This window comes from Strix uralensis, chromosome 6 (genome assembly GCF_047716275.1).
Source record: "Strix uralensis isolate ZFMK-TIS-50842 chromosome 6, bStrUra1, whole genome shotgun sequence".
Classification (NCBI taxonomy): domain Eukaryota; kingdom Metazoa; phylum Chordata; class Aves; order Strigiformes; family Strigidae; genus Strix; species Strix uralensis.
Window position 1 is genome coordinate 18,234,391 of NC_133977.1, and position 24,673 is coordinate 18,259,063.

Below are 24,673 nucleotides of genomic sequence, written 5' to 3' on the forward strand. Positions count from 1 at the left end.
ATTGGCCATTGATAAAAAAGGAAATGATCTGTCAAGTGTGACTTTGAAGAAACATGGTTTTCCTTCTCCACCTTATTTCATTTTATGCCATAGAGTGAAAATGTTGGTATGAACCATAGTCAGACTTCAACCAAAAACCCTATGGCTCAGACACATGCTAAATCACCACAGCTGGATAAACTAACATTTACTGGCTGAACCTGTGACAAACTCAAGGTAGACTGGTTCTCTTTCTCAGAGAAGGCTGTACCCTGTACTTGCTGCAGGTGACAAAGGTGAATATTGGCATTCCCTGTGGCTCAGCTGGTGCATGGATCCTGTTCATGGGTCTCACACACTCCTGTGCTTTCTCTGACTCCCAAATTGAAACTTTTTCTAATGCCTCCAGATAACAATGATCTTGTGTAAAGAAATCTGTTTGGGTGATGTGACTTGGCAGCCTCAAACCAAAAGAAAGACAAGTACTTTAAACGTTGCATATCCAGAGAGCATGGCTAAGAGTGTCTTTGTATCCTTCTCTACACTGAGTTGCCTCTGCTCACTTTGTTTCTATCTACATTACTGCAAGTAACTCTAACAATACCGGTAAAAGCTGCCCTTAGCTGAAAGGATCATTTTTATACAAACATTTCTCTGCATGCTAGACAAAATCACTGTACAGTGTGCAATCTTGTCTAAATGAACATATTATTTATTCTGTAGCTTTTAAATCAGTTTTATTTACAACAGGCCATAGAGTACAGCTCACACGCAGTAGTTAAGCTCTGGCAGTATTGACGTCAGGTCACTAACACAATTGCAAATTACATTTTTTAAGTCATAGAAAATGAAAGAAAAATGACTTTAAAATAACTGTTTGATCTTCGGGTACAAGGATCACAAAACACATTTGCAGGTGGCTGTAAAACCCAGCCGAGGGTGCTCCGCAGGGAGCCCTGGCGCCGCCGTCACGCTGAGCGCTGCGGTGTGGGGACACAAGCAGTGGCGAATGGTCTGAGGCACGCATGGCTGCGCAGTTCAGTCACTCTCCGTGACGGGGCTCGAGGCAACTCCATGCTGTTTAATGGCCCCACTCCTCTTCCCTTTCACTAACTCCCTCTTCTTCTTCTGGAAATGCTGAATCACTCTGACTCTTCAGATGTTTAATCCCTTAAAAATATAGAAGTCATGGTTAAAGTTGTGGTAACTCATGTTGGACATTTTTTTTTCCTGGAGTAGAAACAAACGAAAAACCAAACTAATTGCAAGTTTTTAATGCCCATACCAACTTCCTTTTTCACAAACCTCTTAGTTCAAACAATACTATGTTTTATTTCCAACAGAAATATTCTCTTCCTTGAATATAGGCTTTTAGGAAATTTATCATGTTTTGTTAAAAAAACTGCTGAAAGACCCTTGTAGAAGAGAACAGTATTTGCTTCTCTTTTTTCCCTGCTAATCCTTGATCAGATTAGTATTGCCCATCTCAAGCAAGTTAAAAGTTTTCAACACTCAGACAGTAGGCATGGGAATTATTCTATGAGAATTTCAGCTTGAGCCTCTTTCTGAGACTGATCTGCTGAAGGTCATCACTCACACGGACCTAGTACTCCATCATCACAGCTTCCCATGTGCACCAGAGGTCTTCTCCAGTGTGCGTCCCCATAATCTGCACACAACCTGCAGAGCTGTCCTGATGCAAAGAGAGCATTGCACCCAACAGAGAAGGAACTGCTGGCACCTAAGCCATGACAAGTTTGGATCATTTCTTACATGGAGAATGTATTCCGTTGACCTCCAAATACCACGTGAGGCTGGATGAAAAAGGTAAATATCTATCACAGGATATCTGAAAGTTTAGGTTTGAGGAAAGCTGTGCAGTTCTTGCTGCTGGCTGGTTTCAGCCAGCCACTGAATTAGACTCTATGAAAATAACCAAATTGCAAAGTTATTTTCCATGTCCCATGTTCAGTACAAGCAAGTAGACCTCAATGAATGGGCCTAATCCCATCTTCTCAGCTCCACCTTGGTGTGATAGAAGAATTCAAGCTAAAAAAGGAGGCAAAATCAAGCTAAAAAGATGACAGACAGGAGAGACCAGAGATGAAGGGTTGCTATTTTCAAAAAATCTAAACAGCAAATGCCTAAGATTAGTTTTTGGGTCCCCTAGTTTTTGACAAAAACAGTTGTAGTGGGAGCATAACTGTTAGTCAAAAATGTATCATTTCAACAAAATGTAAACCTGAATAAGGTTTTCTGGTGTCATTACTACCATAACATGGAAATATTTTTGGTTTTATTACATATCATACATAGTTCTACTCACCATTTCTAATTGTCAGAAAGAAAAAGCTTTCCTTATGCAGCAGTTATGTTTGTTGAGGAGAAATTGCACCCCAGCCACTTTAGATAACCACAGCTGGATAATCAAACACCCCACTGTCATAGCACTTGCAGAGGCACAATTTTCAAAAAGGGATGCACCTTTAAGGCATGCAGGGCAAGATCCAGATTACCTCAAATTGTGAGTAAGGGGAATTGATGGTGTACGTCCAAGAGTCATGGTCCCAGCGTCACTTAACTTGGAGGTTCCTACACTTCACTGTTTATGTCAACACCAGTCCAAAATATGGGATAGTTTTTTGCAAGTACATCACTTGAAAAAAATTTCAACATAAGTTATTCCAGTTCAACAAAGGTACAAATAACTAAAAGTAGGATCTTATAATGGGTTGTACAACAAGAGTGCAGTCAGCTCCATTTCCAAAAGGAACCCATCACTGCTCTGTGCTGGGCTCTGGGCTCATCTCTTTTTTTCCCCCACAAATGACAATACCTGGTTCCCTGGGAAACTGTTGTTCAGATGTAAAACAAGCAAATAAATTAATGCTCCCAAGCCACAGTACTTGTGAGTGTTCCCTGCAATAATCAAACCATTTCAAATTAAGTAACTGTGATACATGAAAAAACACTTAGGGTGCTCAGCTACCACCAAGCTGACCTCGTTAGCAACACCCTTTCATAAGACAAACACTGTAAATATGATTTCACCTAACCATAGGTTAATGGACATTCATTTCAAAATTATATTGTGTTTGTAGTGCAAGTTTGTCTCCTGTTTTTCACCTCTGGACTTACAGAGCCATTTCTTGCACATTCACAGTACCCATATAACAGCTACTATTCAGTACTTCAGACAGAAATTGCTAGGAGCCAGAATGCACCATTTTTTAGGGATTTTTTTCAAAGATGAAAAAGGGAAAGTTATGGACAGAAAAGAAGGCATGTGATGATGTACCGTTAATATGGTGAAGCTTCATGGAATGGTATTTTTGGTAGGAGTGAAGACTTTTGGCAATGTGGTTTAATTACAATATTGAATGTGAAAATTGCAGGAAATGGACAGAAATGACATCAACGAGCATTTCCCATTGATTTTCACGTAGCAGACAACTATCAATCTTATTTAATGATTTTTCATAACCTCCATTCTACAGCCTGCCTTCAGCTCTGCCAGTTGTTTAATCCCACAGTGTCCTTTGGAAGTAAAGACGCACAGGTTTTCCTGCATTGACCAATAAGTGTACAAGACTTGATGTCATTACTCATAAGCTTCAACATGATCTGACAGCATCAGGCTGTCAGAATTAACTGATCCCATGTGTGGCATTATGAAATAAGGTGCTCAGCTACACAATGAAATAAGTTAGCATGTATTGATGTACAGGTGATGAAATTCCTGTCAGTAGCAAATGAACATGCATGACAGAAAAGGCCGGTGGCTTTCTTGAAAAGATACATATTATGCACAAAGTGTCAGACTTTTACAGTGTAGAAATATCTGGGGCAATAAAAGTACTAAGTTAACTGATAGCAATCATACTTTTAGATTAAAAGCCTATCTAGCTGCATAACATTGCAGTAATCCGCAGTGGCTGTCAAGGGTGGTCAGAAGGCATTGGAACTGGGCATGCCCAGGAGCACACTGGCATATCCATCCACAGCTCCTGCTCAGCTAAAACAATTCAAGAGAAGAGGCCATTCCAGCAGCTCTTGAGTGCCACTCCAGCAGAGTTATTCAAGCTGTGTGCCCTGCCCTTTGTCAATACAAAGCAAATGATAAGCAGGTAGTGAGATGGAGCTCTATCCACAGAGACAATTTTTTCTAAGTTGGATCTATTCATACCCAGTATATTTGTTTAGCAATATCTAAATTTCTTGCTGAAAGGTTACATTCTGCTAGAGAATGAGTGAAAACTCTGGTCACCCCAACCATTTTTACAACTGCTATTATGGTAACATTAATTTATTAGAAAGGGGATTTCCTTCTCATTTTTTCAGTAACAACATACAGCAGTAACACAGTTCATGCCCTCAGCTTTTTCAAATAGTAATCAAGAGGTACCAGAATGATGTTGTTTGGAGTTTGTTTCTATTCATTGATGAAGCACAGTAGTAAAGATGAGCAACAAATATAGACTTTAAGATTTTACTCATAGAAAAAACAAAACAAAACAAAAACAAACCAGGATATTTGGGGGGATATATGTGGGATAATTTAGAAGATATTGTTTGTACATACGGCAGATCCAGGTTAGAAACATCAAGCTACTGGTTCCACATAAACTACACAAGTTTCATAATATCAGTTGCAAATAGGCACAACTGCAAATGCTCATCCACAGAGTCACCTGTCTCATCACCGTCCCTTATGCTAGGCAGTGGGTAACTCTGAAACACTGTGCCTGCACTGCCCTGATGCCATTTCGTTTCTCTCACTACTCTGCCCTCCAGCCTGGGTTGCCCTGCCCTGCTCTGTGCTTGCATGTGGAGGTGGCCCATGGTGTCCGAGCCGTGCCGCTGACCCCACCAGTCCCCAGTCCCCTCTGTGCCTGACCTGACTGCTGCTCTGCAACGTCATGCCCTGGCTGGGGCTTTGCTCTTTGCCTGAGAAGTCTGATAGCAAAAAATGCCCTTCCAGCCAGAAAGCTGCTCCTGCTCACCACTCCCTGGCAACGATTTTATACCCACAGCACATTCAAACTCACTCTTATTCTGCCTTAAAACAAAGCCTGTCTGAACACTGCCTCTTGGTTTCTTTTTCCCTTCCCCCCCCGCCCCCCCCCGCCACCTCCTTTTTATGCTTCTAAAGCCAGCAGGACAAGAATGGTTTTTCCTCAAAGGGCTCATATTTCACTGCAGGTAATTTAATCCAATCAATGCTGATGAAGAAACCCTTAATGCCAAGCCATATTCAGCAGCCGGGCACTAATACACTTTGAACTGGTAATTCTTTTTAGATGAAGTCACTGCCTCAAAGCATATTTCTAGATTACTTATAAATTATGAGTGCAAATGGGACAACTTTCTGGCATTTTTGCAGTCACATAATAACATCTATGCTGTTTAATCAACAGCTGTCTTTTTGCTTCTCTCCATCTGACCAAAGCACCAGATTAGAAGGCTAAGCAGTGTCACAAGATATGAAATAACCAAGTGCTCCTGAATTAAATATCTCCTGGAAAAAAAAAAAAAAAATCAAGTAATTAAGGCAGCTCCCCATCTCAACTAATTAAGGCAGCTCCCCATCTCAACTAATTAAGGCAGCTTCCCATCCTATTTAACACTTCTTCCTTCACCCTGCTTCACTGCCCAAGGAACAGTGTTGACATTTACCAAACTCAGGATTGAAGTCTGGTTGGCAATTTGAATTCCCCAAAGTTTGAAGGGTTATTTAGTTTTATGATTTGGAGCTGAGCCTCTCTCTATCAAAAACACATTTCCAGATTTTCAGAAAGCAGTGAAAGACAGAGCTGAGCCACAGACAAAGCAGCCTGATTTTGAGTTTCAGAACTCAAATCACTCTGAAATTATCAAGCAAACAAACCTGGTCAAAGAGGATAATGGTCAAATAAAAATGTCTACTTTATGCCAATCCTAAATGAAATACGTTCTGGTTCCCTCAGCAAAAATGAGAATATCAAACCAAAAATAACATATTTCTGCCACTAAACAGGAAAAATAATTTTTCTTTTTTATGGAAATTTTATTTTGAATTTATCATTCAAAAATGCTTTGACTCCTTCCTCATCTTTTTTTTTTTCCCAACTGAAATGAATTTTTGAATTAAAAAAACAACAGAAAACCCCCAAAACTAATGTCATATAAACCAACATCTACCACAGGTCTTTGGCTAATTTGGATGCAGTGGGAGGCAGTTGTGAAGGTGACAGAGCCCAGAAGAGCTGGCAGGTCTTCAGGGGCAGTCTCCTCCAAGCACAGGAGTGGCATATACTGGTACAGGAGAACAAGTAGCTGTATCAGAAGACCACCTTGGCTAAGCAGGTACCTCATGACTGAGCTCCAATGTCAAAAAGATGATGCATACTGTGGATGAAAGTCAGGTAAAAATGAGGAATATAGAAAAAAATACAGGCCCACAATACAGGGGTGGTGTTAGCAAAGCTCAAACTCGAGTTGAAAAGCAAAGGGTGTCAGGGGCTACAAGAAAAGTTTCTTCCCCTACCTTCACAGTAAAAAAAAAACAATGAAAAACAATGGGTCTGAAGCTGAGTGAAGTGAGCAGTCTAGACATAGACAAGATTGAGGTGTTCAATACCTTCTTTGTCTTGGTCTGGACTGAAAAGGTCTGCCAGGGCTTTGTGCCCACAGACAAAGTCCAAGGAGGAAAGGTTGACTCAGCAATCCATTGAAAAATCTTGACCTGCAGAAGTCACAGGGCTGGTGGGCTGCACGCAAGGGTGCAGAGGGACCAGCTAGTGTCAGTGTGAGGCCATTCTCTGTCATTTTTGAAAGGTTGTGGAAACCAGGAGAGATCCTCAGTTACTCACCATGCATTAAGCTGTGCCTGCAATACTATATTTGCCCCCACCCCCATAAAAGAAGATGTTAATAGACTTGTTCAAATCCAGTGGAGGCCACCAAGGTGGTCAGAGAACTGAAGCACATGACCTGTGAGGGACCTGGGCTTGCTCAGCCAGGAGAAGGGGCAACTTTGGGGCACCTAACAGCAGCCTGCCTGTACCTATGGGAAGGTTACCCAGAAGATGGAAATATTTGGTCATGAATTAGAAGAGAGTATATTCTGCCTGGATATAAGAAAGAAATTATTTCACTGAGTATATTTAAGCACCTGTTTCCCAAAGAGTCTGTGAAGTCTCTCTCCTAGGAGGTTTTCAGTACTGGACTAGACAAAGCCTTGAGCAATCTGGTTAAATTTGGTGCTGATTTTGCTTTGTGCATCACGTTGGAGTATGTGCTTTCCCAAGGTTCCTTGCAACCTAAATGACTATATGATTTTACAAAATCAAAACTCAGTAAATCCATCTTATAGTTTATAAAAGTATGGTAACATTAACTGTGTGACTGAAGGCTACATTTTGACCCAGGTGGGAGCTTCAAATGCCTCCTTTCCCTGGAAAAGAGATGAAGCACCTATTTGCACCAGTCAGACTGATCTCAGGAACAAGGTTTCTTTTCACTCCTTAAAACCATGAGGCCAGACTAAATCAGCATTTCAGTACTGATTTTGGGAAATATACAAACTCATAATTAGATTATGTGGCCCACTGTGAGCTATATATACCTATATGTGAGCTATATATGTTTGTATTTGTTCCCAAATACAAGGGATGAAAACAATGGGATTAAGGGGTTGCATTGAACCAAGTGCTACACTATTTCCAAAATCAAGGAACATGGAACATCTCTTGCATGTGACAGATACACCTACAGACAAAATCTCACATAGAAATCACATCCCAGTTGTGGCCCAGTGCATAGAAATTTCAAAGAAAAGAATCTAATTTCCTGAGCTGGAGGCACAGGAGCGGGCTGTCCTGTAGAGTAAGTCCTAGCACACTTACCGCCTGCTGCTGAAACAGGGCATCTTTCTGCCGGGGTTTCAGGGGCGGATCATTTGTCTCAGTCACTGTTTACTGGTGCAGGTTACCTGAGGACTGCTGACTATCATTGTAGTTAAAAGAATATGCTCACTGCCTGCAGATGTAACAGATTTAAAAACCATATACTGGGGTAATAAAAACAAAGCCTATGCACTCCTGTTACAAAAAGAAATTGCTTTCTTGCTCATCTAGGCATCTGCACAATGAAAGTAACACAGACTTTGAACACTTCATAAGATGTTTTGCCAGATGTTTCCGGAAGTATTGAGTGCTATACGTGAGGAAATGTGCTCCCTTCAGCCCATCAGTTCTAGTGCGAGAGCACCAAGGCTCTCCCTGCGACAGGCACTGCGGTACAGGTACAGCGCAGTCGGGCACAGCACACAGCCCCTGCTCCAGGCATCTCCGTGCTGTGAAAAGCACGAAACACTTCCTGCTGTTGCCACCTCCAGCAGAAGCTGAGGCCCGTCAGAGCTTGCCGGAGCAGCTGCCTGGCAGAAACTTACTTCCACAGGAGCTGAGCAATTATTAAAAATTTTCCCTCTCTGTGACTTTGATCAGTTCAAAAAACTACAGCTTAACCAGCCTCCATTCTCAGCATTTTCTGCTTCATAAAAGTTGTTTAGACAAAGCAGGTTTAGTAATCTTCGAATTTTCATTGTCAGGTACGTGCCAACTACACTGCTAAATTTATTTAAATGTAAGAAATACATGTCTTGTCTTTCCTCTGCCCCATTTGGTGAAGGTATCAGAAACACAGCTGTCATTACTGGTCAAGGTCAAACTCAAAGCCTACCCTCTGCAGACACAGATCCTAGGTACTTTGACCTTCTTGATCAAAAATTCATTTCTTTGGCCAGAAAAAAAATAATTCCTACTATGTAAATTTTTTGTTTTAAACAGCTGAAATACAGAAGGGTATATATTCCATGCAAGAAAAGGACAGTAAGCCATTAAGGAAAATGCTGTAGTTCCCAGATGCCTATTTTGAGCTTTCTCTTGTTTCCCCTTTGCATAAATGACCTGCTATCTCTCTCCCTCATCTGTAAATCAAGTCCTGAAACCTTTAATCCATTTTTACTTAACTGGGTAGTTTAGATAAGCTCTCCTTGCATAAAAGTCAGAGTTCAGTGTTTAAGCTTTTGTTAGTAACTCCTTAAAAATCATTACTCCCCATCCCTAACCCTACTTGCCTCCCCAGTTGCCACCCAACTCTTCTTCTCCCTCTACCATTCAGCTTACCAAGAATGATGCCCACTGATTCCACCTAACCTTTCCACACCCACCCCTTCACTACATCCTCCACTTCCTTTGATGAAGTTGCCCTTGGACTCAACCTGAAGGCTTTCTGGCAAAAGTGTCCAGTGATCTCTGTCTTCATTTTTTCCAACTTGATGTCTTTGCCTCTGACACTTCTTTGCCCTGGTTCTTCTTCCACTGTTTGTAACACATTTGTTATTGTTGTCCTCTGATGGTCCTTTTCCCTTTACTTCAGCCTCTGAGGATGGGTGGCAGAGGCTGCAAGTTTTCTTCTACTCTTACAGCACTCCTGATCTTCAACAGTGTACTTCTCAGATACAGAAATAATAAATGCCCTTATAAAGGCTCTGATGGAAAGAGTTTCTTCCTTCTGTCCAAATTAAAACTCTAGAGTATATCTTTGGCGGAAGCTTGCGGCAGTCTAAGACATTATCTCAAAGTGATTAAAACCAAGCTCTTGATCTGCAGTCCTTTCCAAAATGCTTTGTTCATCTACTATGGACAACACCATCATTCTTTCCTGACAGTCAGACTTACATATTTCTGATTTCTACTCTTCTCTAGATCACCATATCCAATTTTCATCTGTCTTGCACATTTTTCTTGCTTAATGTATCCAATATGGTCTTTACCATTTATCCAGTCATGGAAACTCTCCTTATCCTGGGGTCTTCGCTACTACCACATCTCCTTCTCTAAGCTTTATAAACGTTGCTTTGCTCCTGCATTCAGCATTCTGCAGTTACAATCACCTGAATCATTTCCACGATCACTTCCTATGCCACCACTAAGCAACTCACTTTTCCTCCTGAGTTTCCTCCAAGATATTTCAGACTAATGGTGGCTATTTATGCTTTCAAGGAAAATGAAGTTTCTTCCTATATTATGAGCACCACCCACTCTCATCTGAAATCAGGGACCAATAGAGCTTTGGTACTCCATTTGCTAGGATTTTAAATGAGCATTTTCATCCCTTCTCCTACATTGTACTGAATGCTGGAAAGATAAAACTACCAGCCTCCATGACCACTTCCAAATCCTCCTCAAAATTCTCAGTTATGGAATTTGAGAAACAACCTGAGAACATTCAGTTGCCAGCATGCTGAGACAGACTGTCATATTCTTCCTTAACGCTCTATCTGTTCCTGGGTTTGAATTCTACACCCCTGCTGGGAGTTTCCTGGTGCAACAACTGACTTCTGTTAAATGTTTGAACAAGGTTTAACGTGGCATAGTCCTAATCCCTGGTGTGGGTTCCTGGGTGCTATGTTAACATCAATACAATATAACAAACATTGGTGATCAGTGGGGGATTATTGAGTGTGAACTAAGAGCTAGACCATGACTGATGTTTGTATGTAAACAGAAAGTGTGTTTTACATACCTTTCCTTGTGTTTCATCATTCTCACCTACAAGAATGGCTTCAGTCTGCCAGCCTGGAAGCAATTATTTCATTCTGCTGATGCTCATGTTCACAAATCATGCCAGATCACCAGTGGCAGGAGGCTAGCCCGACTTCCAAGTAGGCACAGCACAAGAGCAGCAGCCCAGACTTGCTGAGGGTGGCATCCCTGGTGTGTCCCAAGGCAGCCGCTTTCTTGGGTGGTCCCTGAGCCATAAGTGGTCCAAAGAACATCAAGAAGCAATCTGCGACATGACAGCAATAAAACACACAGACCCCGACCTTGACAATTCCCATGTGTGTGAGTGAGCAAACAGAAAAAACATGAGGGAGAGAAGACAAAATAAAAGTAAATGGATGTGGGAAATTTTGCTTTATAAATGTAGGCCACTGTGAACAGTCTGCTTGATACAGCCTTTGGAAGTTTTCCAAAACTTAGGTTGTTCTTTGTTGAGAAAGACTGAAAAATGCTGCTCTGTGGAAATCTCTCAAAGGACTCTGAACAGTGCCCATCCCTGTAAGCTTTTGTTAACCAAGGTTTCATGGCAAAGTAAAACTAATCACTTGAAGCTTGATAATCAACATGCAAAGGTCTGCCCTACTCCTGTGGTCAAAGAGTTATTACACAGGGCTTGATCCCACTCCTCCAGAAGTTAATGAGGCTTTCTCTTGCTGTTTTCAAAGAAAGAAGAGACAGCTTTTGTAATTGATCTTAACTTCCAGTTATAAAGAAGAAATAACTTCAAACAGCTACTGTTTATTTACACAGAATCTATGTAAAATAGTATAAATTAATGTTTTATGTGGCTTTAAAGTTTGAGGTATGAGATAAACAAAGTGACACAGAAAATTGGCACAGTAAGTATTCTCAAACTCCTGTTTAGATTATCCAAGGAAAAGCAAAGTCAGGCTGTTACTCTGTCCTTTATAGTTGATGGTGTCTTCAAAGACCAGCAGACATGGTGGGCCTTCAATGTTTAGAATAAACAGAATCTGAAGCACCAGTGTGGCAGTTCAAACTATGTTGACATTTTAGAAAACTATAAATCAACAAAAAATCTTGTGTGCTACATTACTTTATACCTAAGTTCAGGCTGAGGAGGAGAAAAAAATGATCATGTGTCTGTTATGATTATGAGACCAAGATATTCAGTTATGCAATTACATCTACATTTTTTTTTTTCTCTGATGTGCATCTCTTTCACAAGTGCTGATGATTAAATCAAAACAAATGACCTGAAGCACTGGCAAATATGATGGGTTTATGTAGGTCACATATCTGATGTGGAGCAGATCAGATCATCAGCATATCCAGCAGGTCACCATGACCTCATAGATGTTTGTGAATGATCATTCGGAAACCAAGCAACAAGGACTGAGTGATTATCTAAATGTCTGCTGGTTGTTACTAACTCTTCTCTTAGCTCCAGCCATACAATATTCAGTCCTTACGGTGAGCCTTTTAAATGACAAATTTTGGCGCTCAGGCTACTTTCTCCCAGTCAAAAGACTCAGTGTTAAACTATCACAATAAAGACTGTATGAGAGCAGCAAAATTCATGTTGTAAATGTCTGGCTGCTTTCCATTTTGTTCTCTCACATGGCACTTTCCACTCCCTTTTCTCCTCTCACAAGTCACTTGAAGCAGCACCGGCTCCATAATACTAGCGTGAAGGAGCTGCTTCAGCACAGACAGGCTTTTGTCAGCCCTCCACAGGCTGGCCAGAACATGCACTGGAGACAGAGGTCAGCTTGCTGTGGCTGAAGGGACTGCATCTCCCACTTACAGTAGCCAAAATAGTAAACAGAGAGGCTTTTGTCGCCCCAGGCAACTTCTGCTATTATGTAAATATCTCTTTTGCTCTTCCTTCCTTCCCTGCTAGCCCTCAGACTGCAGAAGTCAGCCAGTCTTCAGAGTTCGAATGAACAGCAGAAGTCCCTGCAGTCAGCTAAGTGGATGTTTCACCCATAACAATCTCAGCCCAACATTAATTACCCTTTGGGAAGCCAGAAAACATTTCTTAGCTGATTCTGTGGAGGATGGCTCTTGGTCAAACACCTCACCAACAACTTGAGCAGAAAAACATGCGGAGATGACTTTCACTTTGGTGATGAAGCTGGACAGTACTGCAAGGCTCTCCTCCTGCACAGCTCCATGTGCCAGTCTGGCTGGGCAGCTGGAGACTGCAACCAGGAGAGGATTAAAGGTTTTCAGCTGACATTTTTTTCATCCCAATTTTTCATAGTTCAGAGATAGGCTTAGAGCTGTTGAGAAGGGTGCTTGAATTCAACCAACGCAGGCAGATCTTCAAAGGTGCTATGCTTTGACAGGTCTGGGGAAGCTCCTTAGATGGTCACAATCACCCCTCAGAAAGCATCTGTCTGGAAGCCAAGTTTTACTGGGTAATGTGTTTATTTGCTAGAATTACTAAATCCTCACTTTTAACACCAGTACCACTCACAGCCAGGCGGCTGTCTGTCTAAGAGTAGATCAAAATCACAGGACTGGCAGAATTGATCCCTTATGCCACAGGATTACAATAATTCCATTAAATAAAAGGCCACATTTTCAAACCTGAATCAGCTGCTCCATAATAACAGATGTCAATAGCTCTGCAACTGTCACAAAATATTTATTAGAACTCACTGGCCTTAAAAGTTTACAAGTAACATTTTCTAACCATTTCTTCTTTAAATGAAAACGTCTTATATTTTCCCAGGCAACTTGTCATCCTTATGATTCACCACATGCTGCTCCAGACTAGTTTATGTTTTCAAGCTCTGAAGGCTGACTACCTTAAAATAAGCCATGATGGAAAAAGCAGGAAATAGGTTTTACAGCTAGAAAATCACATCAGTCAAAACCTGAGAAAGCTGATGCTCAAGACAATATAAAACGATGCTCAATATTTCAACTGCAGCATGTAAGTCTGTTTAGAGGTAGGGACAAGACAAATATTAGTTTTATAGACTGCTATGTACAAAGTAAAACAGTGTTATCCTATTTGCCCTAAGTAAATGAAGGGAAGGGCTAAGGATAATTAGATAAATCTTAACTTTCATAACAAGTCTTAACTTCTGCATTCTAAAATATATGCCATCATTCAACATAAATTATAGATCAAGTGTAGAATTAGGTTGAAGAGTGTGCTTTATGCCAGAGATTCAATTATATAAAAATAATGGTCCTTTCCTAGCCTTAAGATCAATTACCATTTACAAAAGTGATCCTCCTATTGTCTCTAGGAACAAATATTTTGTTCACAGCTACTATTCCTTTTGCTGAGAATAAAAAAAAAGAGTTCTGCCCCCAATATGTTAATATATTAAATGGTGATTTATATATGAGAAAGGGAAGTGAGTCTCATACCAATTTAATTTCCTCCAATCTGCTCCTGCCAAAAGTGTCAACCAAGAACATTTTCTATTTTTTTAAATTTTTCCTTCCCCAATTCTTAATGGGAAATCTCCAATCTGCTTTGATAGCCACTTCTTTTACTACAGCATGGTTATTCAAGACTTAATATTTTCTAATAAAAATCAGAAATACATTCTTGTCCAAAACTGCTGTTGAGGCTGCACAAACCAGGCCTCAAAATAAATGCATGAACTTTTCTAAGGGATTTTACTTCAGCAATTAGTTCTTGGGGGAAAGGACGTATTAGAGAACTAGAACCGAAGGAGTCTGAGCTGTTTGCATGTTAGGTGGGCTGAGACATGCACCTAGTTAGGATGTGAGGTAGTTATGGTTGCCATGATATGAAAAAGTACACTGACAGAATAGTAGCATGGGTTTTTTTTCATGCCCTATGTTTTAACTTGAAATTAAATTGCTTCTATTCAAATGGCAATTTCCATTAGGGTTTAAAAAATTCAGCAGCCAGCAGAGATCTGTTTATGGTGGGGACAGATGAAGCAGTGTGCCTCTGCTGAAAATCTGCAATGAAAGTAGCGTGTGGCACTGGCACTGCCTCAGATGCTGGGGAGGGCTGTGACAGCCAGCCCAGAGCAAGGCAAACCTACAGCGTGCTGCTGCTCTGGCATCGCACACCACAGAAGCCAAGTGAAAAAGGAAATCGCTACTTAACTGCAAGCTTCTGAGCAATAAGAACAAAGTGTCACACTTTTACCTACTCCTTGCTTACAGTGGTTTGCTGTCAAATCAAAAGCAATATGTGATATAAACTCCAATTGATAAAGCAGGGGAATGAACTCTCATACAGCAAAATAACCTATCAATGTGTGACAGAACCACTAATAGTGATAACAATCCCCTTTTCACTCCCCAGTCCGCTCCCTCCACAGACCTTTTTTTGAGAAGATAATTTTGTTGTTCCCTTTAAAAAAAACCCCAAATAGCAATGTCAAAAATAAATGTACATAAATAAGAGGGAATAGGTCCATTGCCTTTGTGAAAACAAATATTTGTCTCACCATAATTTTGATTTTGGTTGGGTCTCTGGATGGCAAGGAAAGGGTTTTTTTAATCCCATGGACATTTATAGATGCAAACTTTCATTGTGTGAATAGGATTCTCATATCCTGATCAGCTCTGTTTGTACTGCTCAGGCAAGCCTTTGCACTGCAATACAGCTGCAGTTCACACCCCTTTGGGCAGGTAAGATTTACTCAGAAAGTTTCTCTGCAAAACTTAACCTGTGTAGGAAGTAATGTTTTTATGTCCTAAGTATGTAGAGAATTCAGTTAATTATAAAAGGTAAGCTTAAATAGTAGTGTATAAGGAATGAGGGGACATAGGTACCTCTGCAATATTGAATACCACGGCAGATTTGAGGAGATATGAGACATGTAAAAGACCCCATCCAGACTGGATGTACCAGGTATTTGACAGATGTGATTGGATTATCATACAAGGACCAGCAGTTACATTTAGGTCCAGTCACAGGTCAGATATAGACAGAATCTGGGATCAGATTTCACCAAGATTTTAATTATGGCCCCTTCTGCTAGAATATATAATTGGAAACACTCATCCCTAGTTACCTGGGGCCAGTGACACCACAGTCTCACTAGTTTTGGCCATGTTGCCTGGCAAAAGTTTTTGCTCAATGCAGAATTATTTGTTAAATATCGGGGAGGTATCATTTTGGGTTTAAGTACAAAATATGTGATTCTCCTCATTGTTGTAATAATCATAAAACCTGTAGAAAGGTAACATGGTCAAAGCTATCCTTGCTTTACCTCTGCTTCCTAGGTCTTTATTTCCTTTGTTTTCTGCTTATGGCTGTGGCAACACAAGAACTGTCCCTGTTGGATGTCCAAGGGCAGCCTGGGTTTGTAGCTAAGCACAGATGCCCACCTACCTTTAGGTACTTTAATACTGGATGCACTTGCCTGTGATTCCTTATATGGTCAGCAGAGAGAGAGACTTCCAGGGCTTGATTCTTCACTTGTCAGCTTGTAACAAGCCCAGGGTAACTCCATGCCTGACTTGGTTTAAGCAGGATGGATTCAGGCCAGAGTATTTATAAAAATGACAGTAGCAGACTTCAATGGCTGAATATTTACACTTCCTTGGAGCCTTACAATTTTTGTTTGCTCGTGATTAGAAAAAACCCTGAAATTTCACAATTTCCTTTGTGAGGGAAAAAAGGAAAAAACATTTCACCAAAACATTTAATATTAGCAGTACCAAAACATTTAGTTTTGCCTAGTTTCTTAAACATAAAAATCTAGACATGTTATAGGAAAATTTAATTTTTATACAAGTTCAAAACACAAAAAGAATGAAGTCTTTCGCATTCAAAACCTTACTGAAAATGCTTTACCAAACATTTTCATCTCCACAACTTCACGAGCCATTTCCAAGCAGCTGTATTTCAGTTTTCTTTGGGCATTCTTATCTGACTTCAACATTAATGGACAGCATTGTCCAGCTGCTTGCTTTTTCCTGGACAACTGCACTGTGGCTCTACTTCTTTGTATTTTGGCTGACATGGGGATTTTTCTGAGGTCATGAAACCTAAACAGATGAGAAAAAAGTTATGCCACATCCTGAGGGGACAGAATCCTTGACAGAGACGGGAGAAGCAGAAGCCTGAGTACATGATGGGGTGAATGAAGTCCTGCATGTAAAGACTGAGCAGCTTTTGCTGTTTCACAGCTTCTTCTGTTTCACCCCCAGGCCTGGCATGGTACACTCAGCATTCTGTTCAGTTTATATTCTGGATCCATGTTTTCTATTTTTGTTATTCTTCTTGTGGTTATTATTTCTTTCCGTGGTCTGGGGCTGATACAGTGCAAAATTTGTTAATGGCACATTTAAATCTCTTGTTGAATACTCTGTGCAGCCTGAGATTTTTAGGGTGTGGATGAAAAGCTTTCCAGCAAATTGTACTTTTTAAAATGAAGACAGGAACAAAATCTTTGCTGGTCAGCCAAAACTCCAAGGTGGTGTTTCTCTGCCGTGGTTCCATGTGCTGTGTGGCTTTCACTTTTAATTAATCCAGTCTGTTTGGTTTTTGTCAGAAGTCTATAAGCTTCGCTGTTAATTTGCTGATGAATCCCCTACTGAGTTATAATTATAATCTTCATTGTGATCCTTCTTATGATGACAAAGGAGATAGGATTTTGGCATCAGCGTAACCTGACATCAGTAATACTGTAAACATTGGAATGAGCTCTTCTTTGAAGTATTTTATAAACACCATCAAAATTACAAAAACATTGTGGTGATTAAACAAGTGATTGATAGGTCAGTGTTTACATTAAATTATCCCCATTGCAATTGCTTCACAAGTGGCATATGGATAGCAGACAATTACCATTTTCTTCATATTACAGGTACTGTAGCTGTAGCCCTTACATCCAAGCAGGAACCCATCAGGAAGAATGAGCCTCTTCAGTTTTCACCACCTCAGTGCCCGTGAGGTGCTGAGATCATCTCAAGCAGCTGAGATCCAGTTCAGGAGACTGAAGCTGAAGGTAGTTTGAATCCTTCCCCTCTCCCTCTGCAGCAGGCAATTCATGCTAACCAAAGCAAAGCCTACAATATGAGTTAGGAATCAAGTCAGCTTAACTGCCTAGGAACACCTCTGGAAAGTCAGAGCCAGTCCCTCTTCTGGTGTCATTAATACACCCTGGTGCTGGGGAGGTTTTTATCATGTTAAAAATGAACTTATGTGGGGCTTCCAGCCTACCCCAATCTTTATTTTTGATTCTGAGACATTTTCCTAAGACACAGTATCACCCAGACAAACTGACATTTAGAGAGCGCTCTTACAGAAGTAGGGAACATACTGCCACAAAATAAGATGTCATCCATTGGACTGAAAGGTGAAATTCTGATATAGGCAGCTGTGAGATGAAGTTTTCACTATGCTTGTCATTACCATGTTATGAAAGGTTTACATTTCATAAATGGTAAGTAAAACAGCTATTGAATCACAGAACTGCTGAGGCTGAGACCTCCAGGGATTGTCTAGTTCAAACCCCTGCTCAACACAGGCTCTGCTGGAGCAGGTTGTCCAGGACTGTATGCAGTCAGATTTTGAGCATCTCCAAGGATGGAGACTCCACAAGCTTTCTAGGCAACTTGTTCCAGTCTTTGACCACTGTCACAGAAACAAAAATAAAAACAAACAAAAAAGAAAAACAAAAGAAAGTTTTTTTCTTATGTTTAAGTTGAATTTCCTGTGTTTCGATTTCTGCCAATTGACTCTTGTCCTCTCATTACATACAAGCCCCTCATTTTCTAGCACAAAGTGTAGCCAAGGGAATTGTACCTATCATTACTGTTTCATAAGGCATAACTGTATTTTACACATAAAATTGCATCTCTAGTCTAGAAAGTAACTGTGTAGAGAGACAGTGTGGATGGCAGATACATTTCCTTAATTTTTAATACTGTTCCCAGGGTTCAAGATAGGCTTTTTCAAAGGATCCATGCTCCTAACTCCTAAATGCATGCAAGCACTTGAGAGCCCAAGTCATGTAGGCTGCAGCTAAAAAACACACTAAAGAGTGCCAGGGGGCAGCTCGGGGCACTGACCTACTCTGGCTGCTGTGACCAGCCATTAGCCAGGTCCCCAGTTTTTTCTGCGCCAACTAGCTCTCACCCAGAAAATTCCCAGCCTCGTTTAGGTACGGGCCAGAGTTAGTTTCCACTGGGTATTTTGGATGACCCTCATGACTTGGGAGCATAAAAGGGTCTGCAACATGGATGTGAGCTGTGTGGAGCCAGCTGGCCTCAGAACAGAAGCAAGCTCTTGTGCAGATGTAGCTGTGGCACCTTACAGTGCCGAGCATTTTGCAACTTGACTGTCTACCTTGTTTTCCTAAAAAATACAGTCTTAGGACAAGACAATAATGTATAGCTCCTTCCTCTCATGTAACAGGTGTGTAGGTTTTAAATATGCTCGGAAGCATTGGTTTTGACCTTGTGCCCAACTACAGCTCTTCAGAGTAACTGATACATCCCATGTGATTTCTCATCATTTCTACCTACTTAACTTCCTGATCAAGTCTTAAGACTATGCAAATATTTTCATGTGCTGAAGTATCCTCAGCCACACCAGGCTGTTGTGAAGGAGCAGGGATAACACAGCTCCCTGTAGGTTGGTGCAGCAGCTTGTGGGGGCTGAGAGTTGATATCAAAACTGGAGAATAAACATCATGAGGTCCTGCACCACACAGCAACCTCCAAACAGAGACTCCAGGCTTATGCGGGGTCCTCACTAACCTGAAACTGAGGTGGGAGACCAGCCTGGGCAGCAAGGTAGACTTGCCCACTAGCCAGGCAGGCAGCCTGGCAGGGTGCTGGTTGCACAGAGGGCATGGGGGGCTTGGCCCAGTGGAGATGGACTATCTCTTCAACAAACCAGCATTGAACCAGCAGGTGCTTACTCACTAGCCAGCCAGGGCTTCTGCTGGAAAGTCCACCCAGATGCAGGCTGATGCCTTTAACCCTTAAGAGGTGGTTGTGATCTGTGAAAGTTCCACTGCTGCAGCCAGCAGGAAGGGGAGGAAGTAGGTACCTCTGTTAGTCCTAACCAGGGGCTGAACTGTGCTTGCTCACACATGCTGATCAGGAGGCAAGTGGGAAGGGGGACTCTTCTCCCCTGGAATCCAGGAAAACAGTGATCCTTTCCCACACAACATGGAATCAGAAACATCTGGTGGAGAATTTTCACAGATTAAGGGTACAGATCCCTTGAACCAAGGGAGAGAAAGCAAAACGTAGTGATTTATGGTGTTTTGCACAACAATATAGGTGGGTTTTCCCACCCCTAAAAGAAACGCAAAACCATTTAGTACATAATGCTTATGCACAACCAGGGTGCTTCTCTGTTACACAAATTCAGCAAAGCCAAAGTCCTAGCTTAGATATCAGAAGGGGTCTGGGACAGTGTCTCTGCACTGATGTTTTGGGAGAGGAGAAAAGAGAAGATGAAAACAGTGAAAAGTTTACTTTGACATCTTCAGTAATATTTTAAATTTGAAATGTTTTCATTTTAACTCATTAAGCTTACTGACAGCTGAAACCCCACATAATTCTTAAATATAAGGGTTTTTAGCTTGCTGGCAAATTAAAAACCAATGTTAAGAAATCAGTTATTCAACATAAAATGCAGTCACCAAAAACTATTTGCAGTACAGTAGATACAACTGGTCTCACTTTGCAGTCGCCATGAGCAACAAAACATCAGGGGCAAAATCTTTAGTGGCTCTTTATTGTGTGAGTGAGCTTTTGAGAAACCTACCTCTTCTGGTTTGCCTAAGGCATCAAAATACCCCAGAGCCAGCATCCAGTACAACCAGAATGTAATTACAGTGTGGAAGCACTCTATCTGGCGCTTCATATTAACAGTCAGAGCCTGAAAACAAGTATTGCTCTCAATTTTTCTGGAAAGCACAAACAAGAATATCAGCTTACTCAATTTAATTGTGGAAAACATAGACAGAAGAGGTAGCCTCTTCTCTAAAGGCTTAGACACATTCGTATCAGAGTCATAGATTACGTAAAAATAAGTTTTAACACTATTCTTACTTTTGATCTCGCTAAGAGTGAGTTTGAAGAAAGGCCAGGCACTAACCACTCCAGCCATTTGGGGAAAACTGCTGGCATGCAGGTGCAATGTAGTAATAACCTTACAGATTTTAGCTGGAAATTATAAATTGCAGTCAGACTCCAGTATAATTCCACTCCTCTTATAGCTGTTCTTGCTATTTAGTAATTCACCAGAACTAGCGCTAAGGAAATACACCTACGTGTCACTAGAGGGAGCTTGCATGCCAAAAATCCCACTTTTAATAAGAGTTTTCTTCAGGATTGCAAGGAGATTGAAAACTAAATTTGCATAATTTCTCCTCATTCCTGAAAGAAAAAGAAAAACCTGCTGCTTCCCTTTGCCTTTGGAGGTGATGGCTAGCCTGAGGTTACTCTGGTATTCTGGGATACAGGCAACTACTTGACCTGCTGCCTACCATCATTCAGCCCCTCTCTTCAGCAGTGTCTTACCGCCTCCAGTTTTCATTGCTCTCCATTTAACTGGCCTCATCTTTCTTGAGTCTAATGACTCAAACTGGACATAGTCCCCACTAAGCTGGGTTTCCTATGGCTTACCAGCTGCTCTCCAGGTACGGGTGCAACCTTGATGTGTCCTGTGTCCCTGTCACCTGGAAAGATGCCATTGCAGGGAGTAAGTAGCCCATGAAACTGCACCGTTTTCAGGGTTTACCAGATAAATGTTTACATATACTTCTTGCTGTGTGCGCAACATAGGTGGTAAAGGTGCACCCTAAGCTGGGAGAATTGCAGCAAACATTTTAGGTTTGTTTTTTGCTTCTGAGCAGTCATTAGATCCCACAATTCCTTTAAAAGTATTCTCAAAAATAGTTACTCAGTAGATTGCTCAGAGCCTGCTGACAATCTCCTCTGGCTATAGAAGATCTACTGGTTCATAGGTTGGGTGAGTGCTGAAAGACCTGAAAAATCCTCCCACTGTTTCAAGAAAAATTAGCAGCTACACCAAATGAGAGCTTTTTAAACAACATCCTTCTGGCCCATGCAGCTCACAGGAAAATTAATCCCTTTTCAGATCCATATGCTTGCTGCAGTATTTCCTGTGTTTTTCTGGTCACATTCACACACATAATTCATGCAAGTGTTCAGTCCTAGCTGCAGGCCTGAAAGGATGTGGTTGAAATCTTCAGGCTGTTCATGTTCTTGTCTCTATGCCAAAGCTCTGGTGGATGGTTTTGGGAACTCTGTGTTCCTGCTAAACTGGGCAATGTCACATCCCAAGGGGTGAAAGAAAGGAGAAATTATGGAGGGGAGGAGAACCACATGGCCTTCTTCAGAAAATTTTTGCTTTTCAATAAATTCAAACTAATAGGCATACACTTCAAAAGGGAAAAAAAAATCAAATCATAAGAAAACCAGACAACATTCTCACCACGAGAAACTCATTGCAGATGGTCCCTAAGAACCAGAAGCAAGATTTCTCTTAGCCTAACCACAGAAATAAGGACCACATTGTTCAGAGACAGAGATATCGCAAAGCTAGCATACTACTTGGACATTTACTTGGGTCAGAGTGAAACCTGATGGCAGAAAGTAAAATAACTAATGGTAAGCTACTACCCTGCAAGGACAGCTTGTGGGCAGGAGCTGCTCTCAAGGAAATGGTTGCATTTTTCAAACCTCCCAGCCCTGATCCCAGGAGAAGTGAGTGTGGGTGGTGGGAGACCTGCTGACGGGCGGCGAGCCTGCTCATATGGACCAGCAATTGATGGAGACTTAGCTGTAAATTGTAGGGCGATTTTGCTGTATCAGACACTACTCAATGCATGGTGGTGCCATTCATGTTATATGAATTCACTATTAACCTTGGGTTTGCCTGTAGCTTGTCATTCTGTCTTTTGGCAGCTTTGCGTTTTGGGGGTGGAGATTTTTATAAATGAAACCTGACTTTGTGTAGAGGAGACATTAATAGACATAGAGCAACTGTAGAAATACGTAGTTAGATTCAAATGCAAGGAAGGCTTTTCTTTTAAGGGTAAATTAAATGAGACATGAGCCCGCATAGTATGGAGGATTTTTAGAAAAATACTAGAGAGGTTCCTCTGTGTTTATACACTGGACTTATCTCTACCTTCAGAAGACCGCAATATAAATTGAGCAAGCTCCCCCATGGTCTCCCAACATGCCAGACCCTCTGACAATGCCGTGGGAGGAGTGTGCTCTTCCCAGCAGGGCTGACTTTGCACAGAGCTGAGAAGGAGTGAGCACCTGACATATACTTGCCCCTGCTGTATGCACGACCCTGCAGCTCCTGTCCAGGAGCCCAGGAGATGTCAAACACTGAAGAGGAGCAGCAACATGTAATCTAGGTCTTCATTCCATCATCTTGCTTGGGATCAAATTCAGGATTTTAAATGCTTGAGATGAAACAAAGGAGCAATTATTATTTATTACAATAGGACTTACTGGAGTCAGTGTCTGCTATGTGACTTGGTTGTTAACCTCCACTATAGAGCATACAGCTAAAGCCAGGAAATAAAATGTAATGCCCTGCCAACTTACTAGCTTCTTAAGAACATTACATCTTCTCCTACAAAAATATTATCTTTTCTTCAAAAGCTGTTTCAATTCAGAGCACAACACTGCCAAAATCTTTGGAATTTCACTATAAATACATTTTGTGATATAAAGTAACCAGAACAACACATGCTGCCCTTTCTGGGCTTTCTACTTTATATTTCAAAATAAGTACTAAGTCTCCCACATTCTCTTTCCATAATATTTTATGTTGTTATCTCTTAACAGGTTGACTTTTTAATGTCATCTGTTACTGCTTAGAAGCAATTAATAATACTATGATGTTTACACTGCTCTATATTTAGTACAACAATGCTTAACAATACTAATTTCAAGTCATAAATGCTGTTTCACAGACATTTATAAGATTACCCTCCTATCATAAAAATAAACTCATATCCTTAAAAAGAGGCCAGTTTAGCATTCGTTGCATGAAGATCAGAAAGAGCTATCAGATATGTGGACTTCATGCTGAACTGAATGAAGTCAGTGAAAGTACTCCCCTAGACTTCGGACCATGTTGGATCAGCCCCTTAAACCACACATGGTAATTTAGCGACTGATATTAGTGCTCGGCACAATCTTTTCTTTTTCACACACCAGGTAATAGTGGCAGATGACAAGTTATAACACAAACATCCCAGTTTTGCCATAGAACAGATGTCAAGCTTAGTCTCCACTGAACACCTCAGTCTCTCTAAAGGTACTGTGGTATTTATTGCAGCCAAGGCCAGAGCCATTTTGAAGCAGAAGCCGCCAGCTGTGTGAAACGAAATGTATTCAAAGCTGCCAGCAGTAAGAAATTAAATACAGACTACGGCAGCGTCTGCCAACTTTTTGGGCAGTAGCAGAATGGTGGCAGCCAACTGAACTTGAGATGGCAGCAATCTAATGTATTCCGTTCACCAACTCAGTGATTCACTAATTAATTTAGTTCATTTTTTTTTAAAATTGTATCTACTGTCATCATACTACTATACAAGTCTGAGGAAGGAGAGGAGGGTAAAGAGAGTGAGAAAAAGAGACCAAGCACTGGAAGGTAGCATCTTAGAAAAGATATCCAGGAAATTTGTTCAAGGCCACACTACATTAAGCGCATCGAGGTTCAGTCTGACTAAGATGTGCATAAGAATGGTGTATAAATGAAGAGAAGAACTAGTTTTGAAACCAAAGCTGCACCTTTCTTTTGTGACCTGGTTTGGCAAAAGGAGAAAACATAATGATTACAAAACTGCAGCATGAATTTTCTTTCCCCAGTGCTACAGGAGGGGGACTTTCACCCATGAAACTAAATGCTCTGATGGTGCTTTGTCACATCACAACACAAACAAGAACAGTGCACACGAAAAATGAAGCAGAGCTTTGCCTTCTGTTACCCAAGAAGCAGCATACTGAGTTAGATCTTCCTAAAAGGACTGAAGAATGGGTGTCACCAGACTAAAGAAAAGATGCTTCACCTGAAACACTGCAGCTCTGCTAAGGGATTAGAGGAGGACTTGCCCTGACCGCGGGGATTGCTTCAGCTACTGGATGGTGCCTGCTTT

General features: G+C 41.1%; 1 protein-coding gene across 1 annotated transcript in view; it reads right to left on the minus strand.

Annotated features, from left to right (window-relative positions):
• Positions 1-665: 665 nt before the first annotated feature.
• The window catches only part of PPP1R1C (protein phosphatase 1 regulatory inhibitor subunit 1C), a 54,162-nt gene continuing 30,154 nt past the window's right edge, over positions 666-24,673 (minus strand). The window contains 1 exon segment of the mRNA XM_074872267.1: positions 666-1,149. Coding sequence (XP_074728368.1) covers positions 1,061-1,149 — 89 coding nt within the window. The 3' untranslated portion in view covers positions 666-1,060.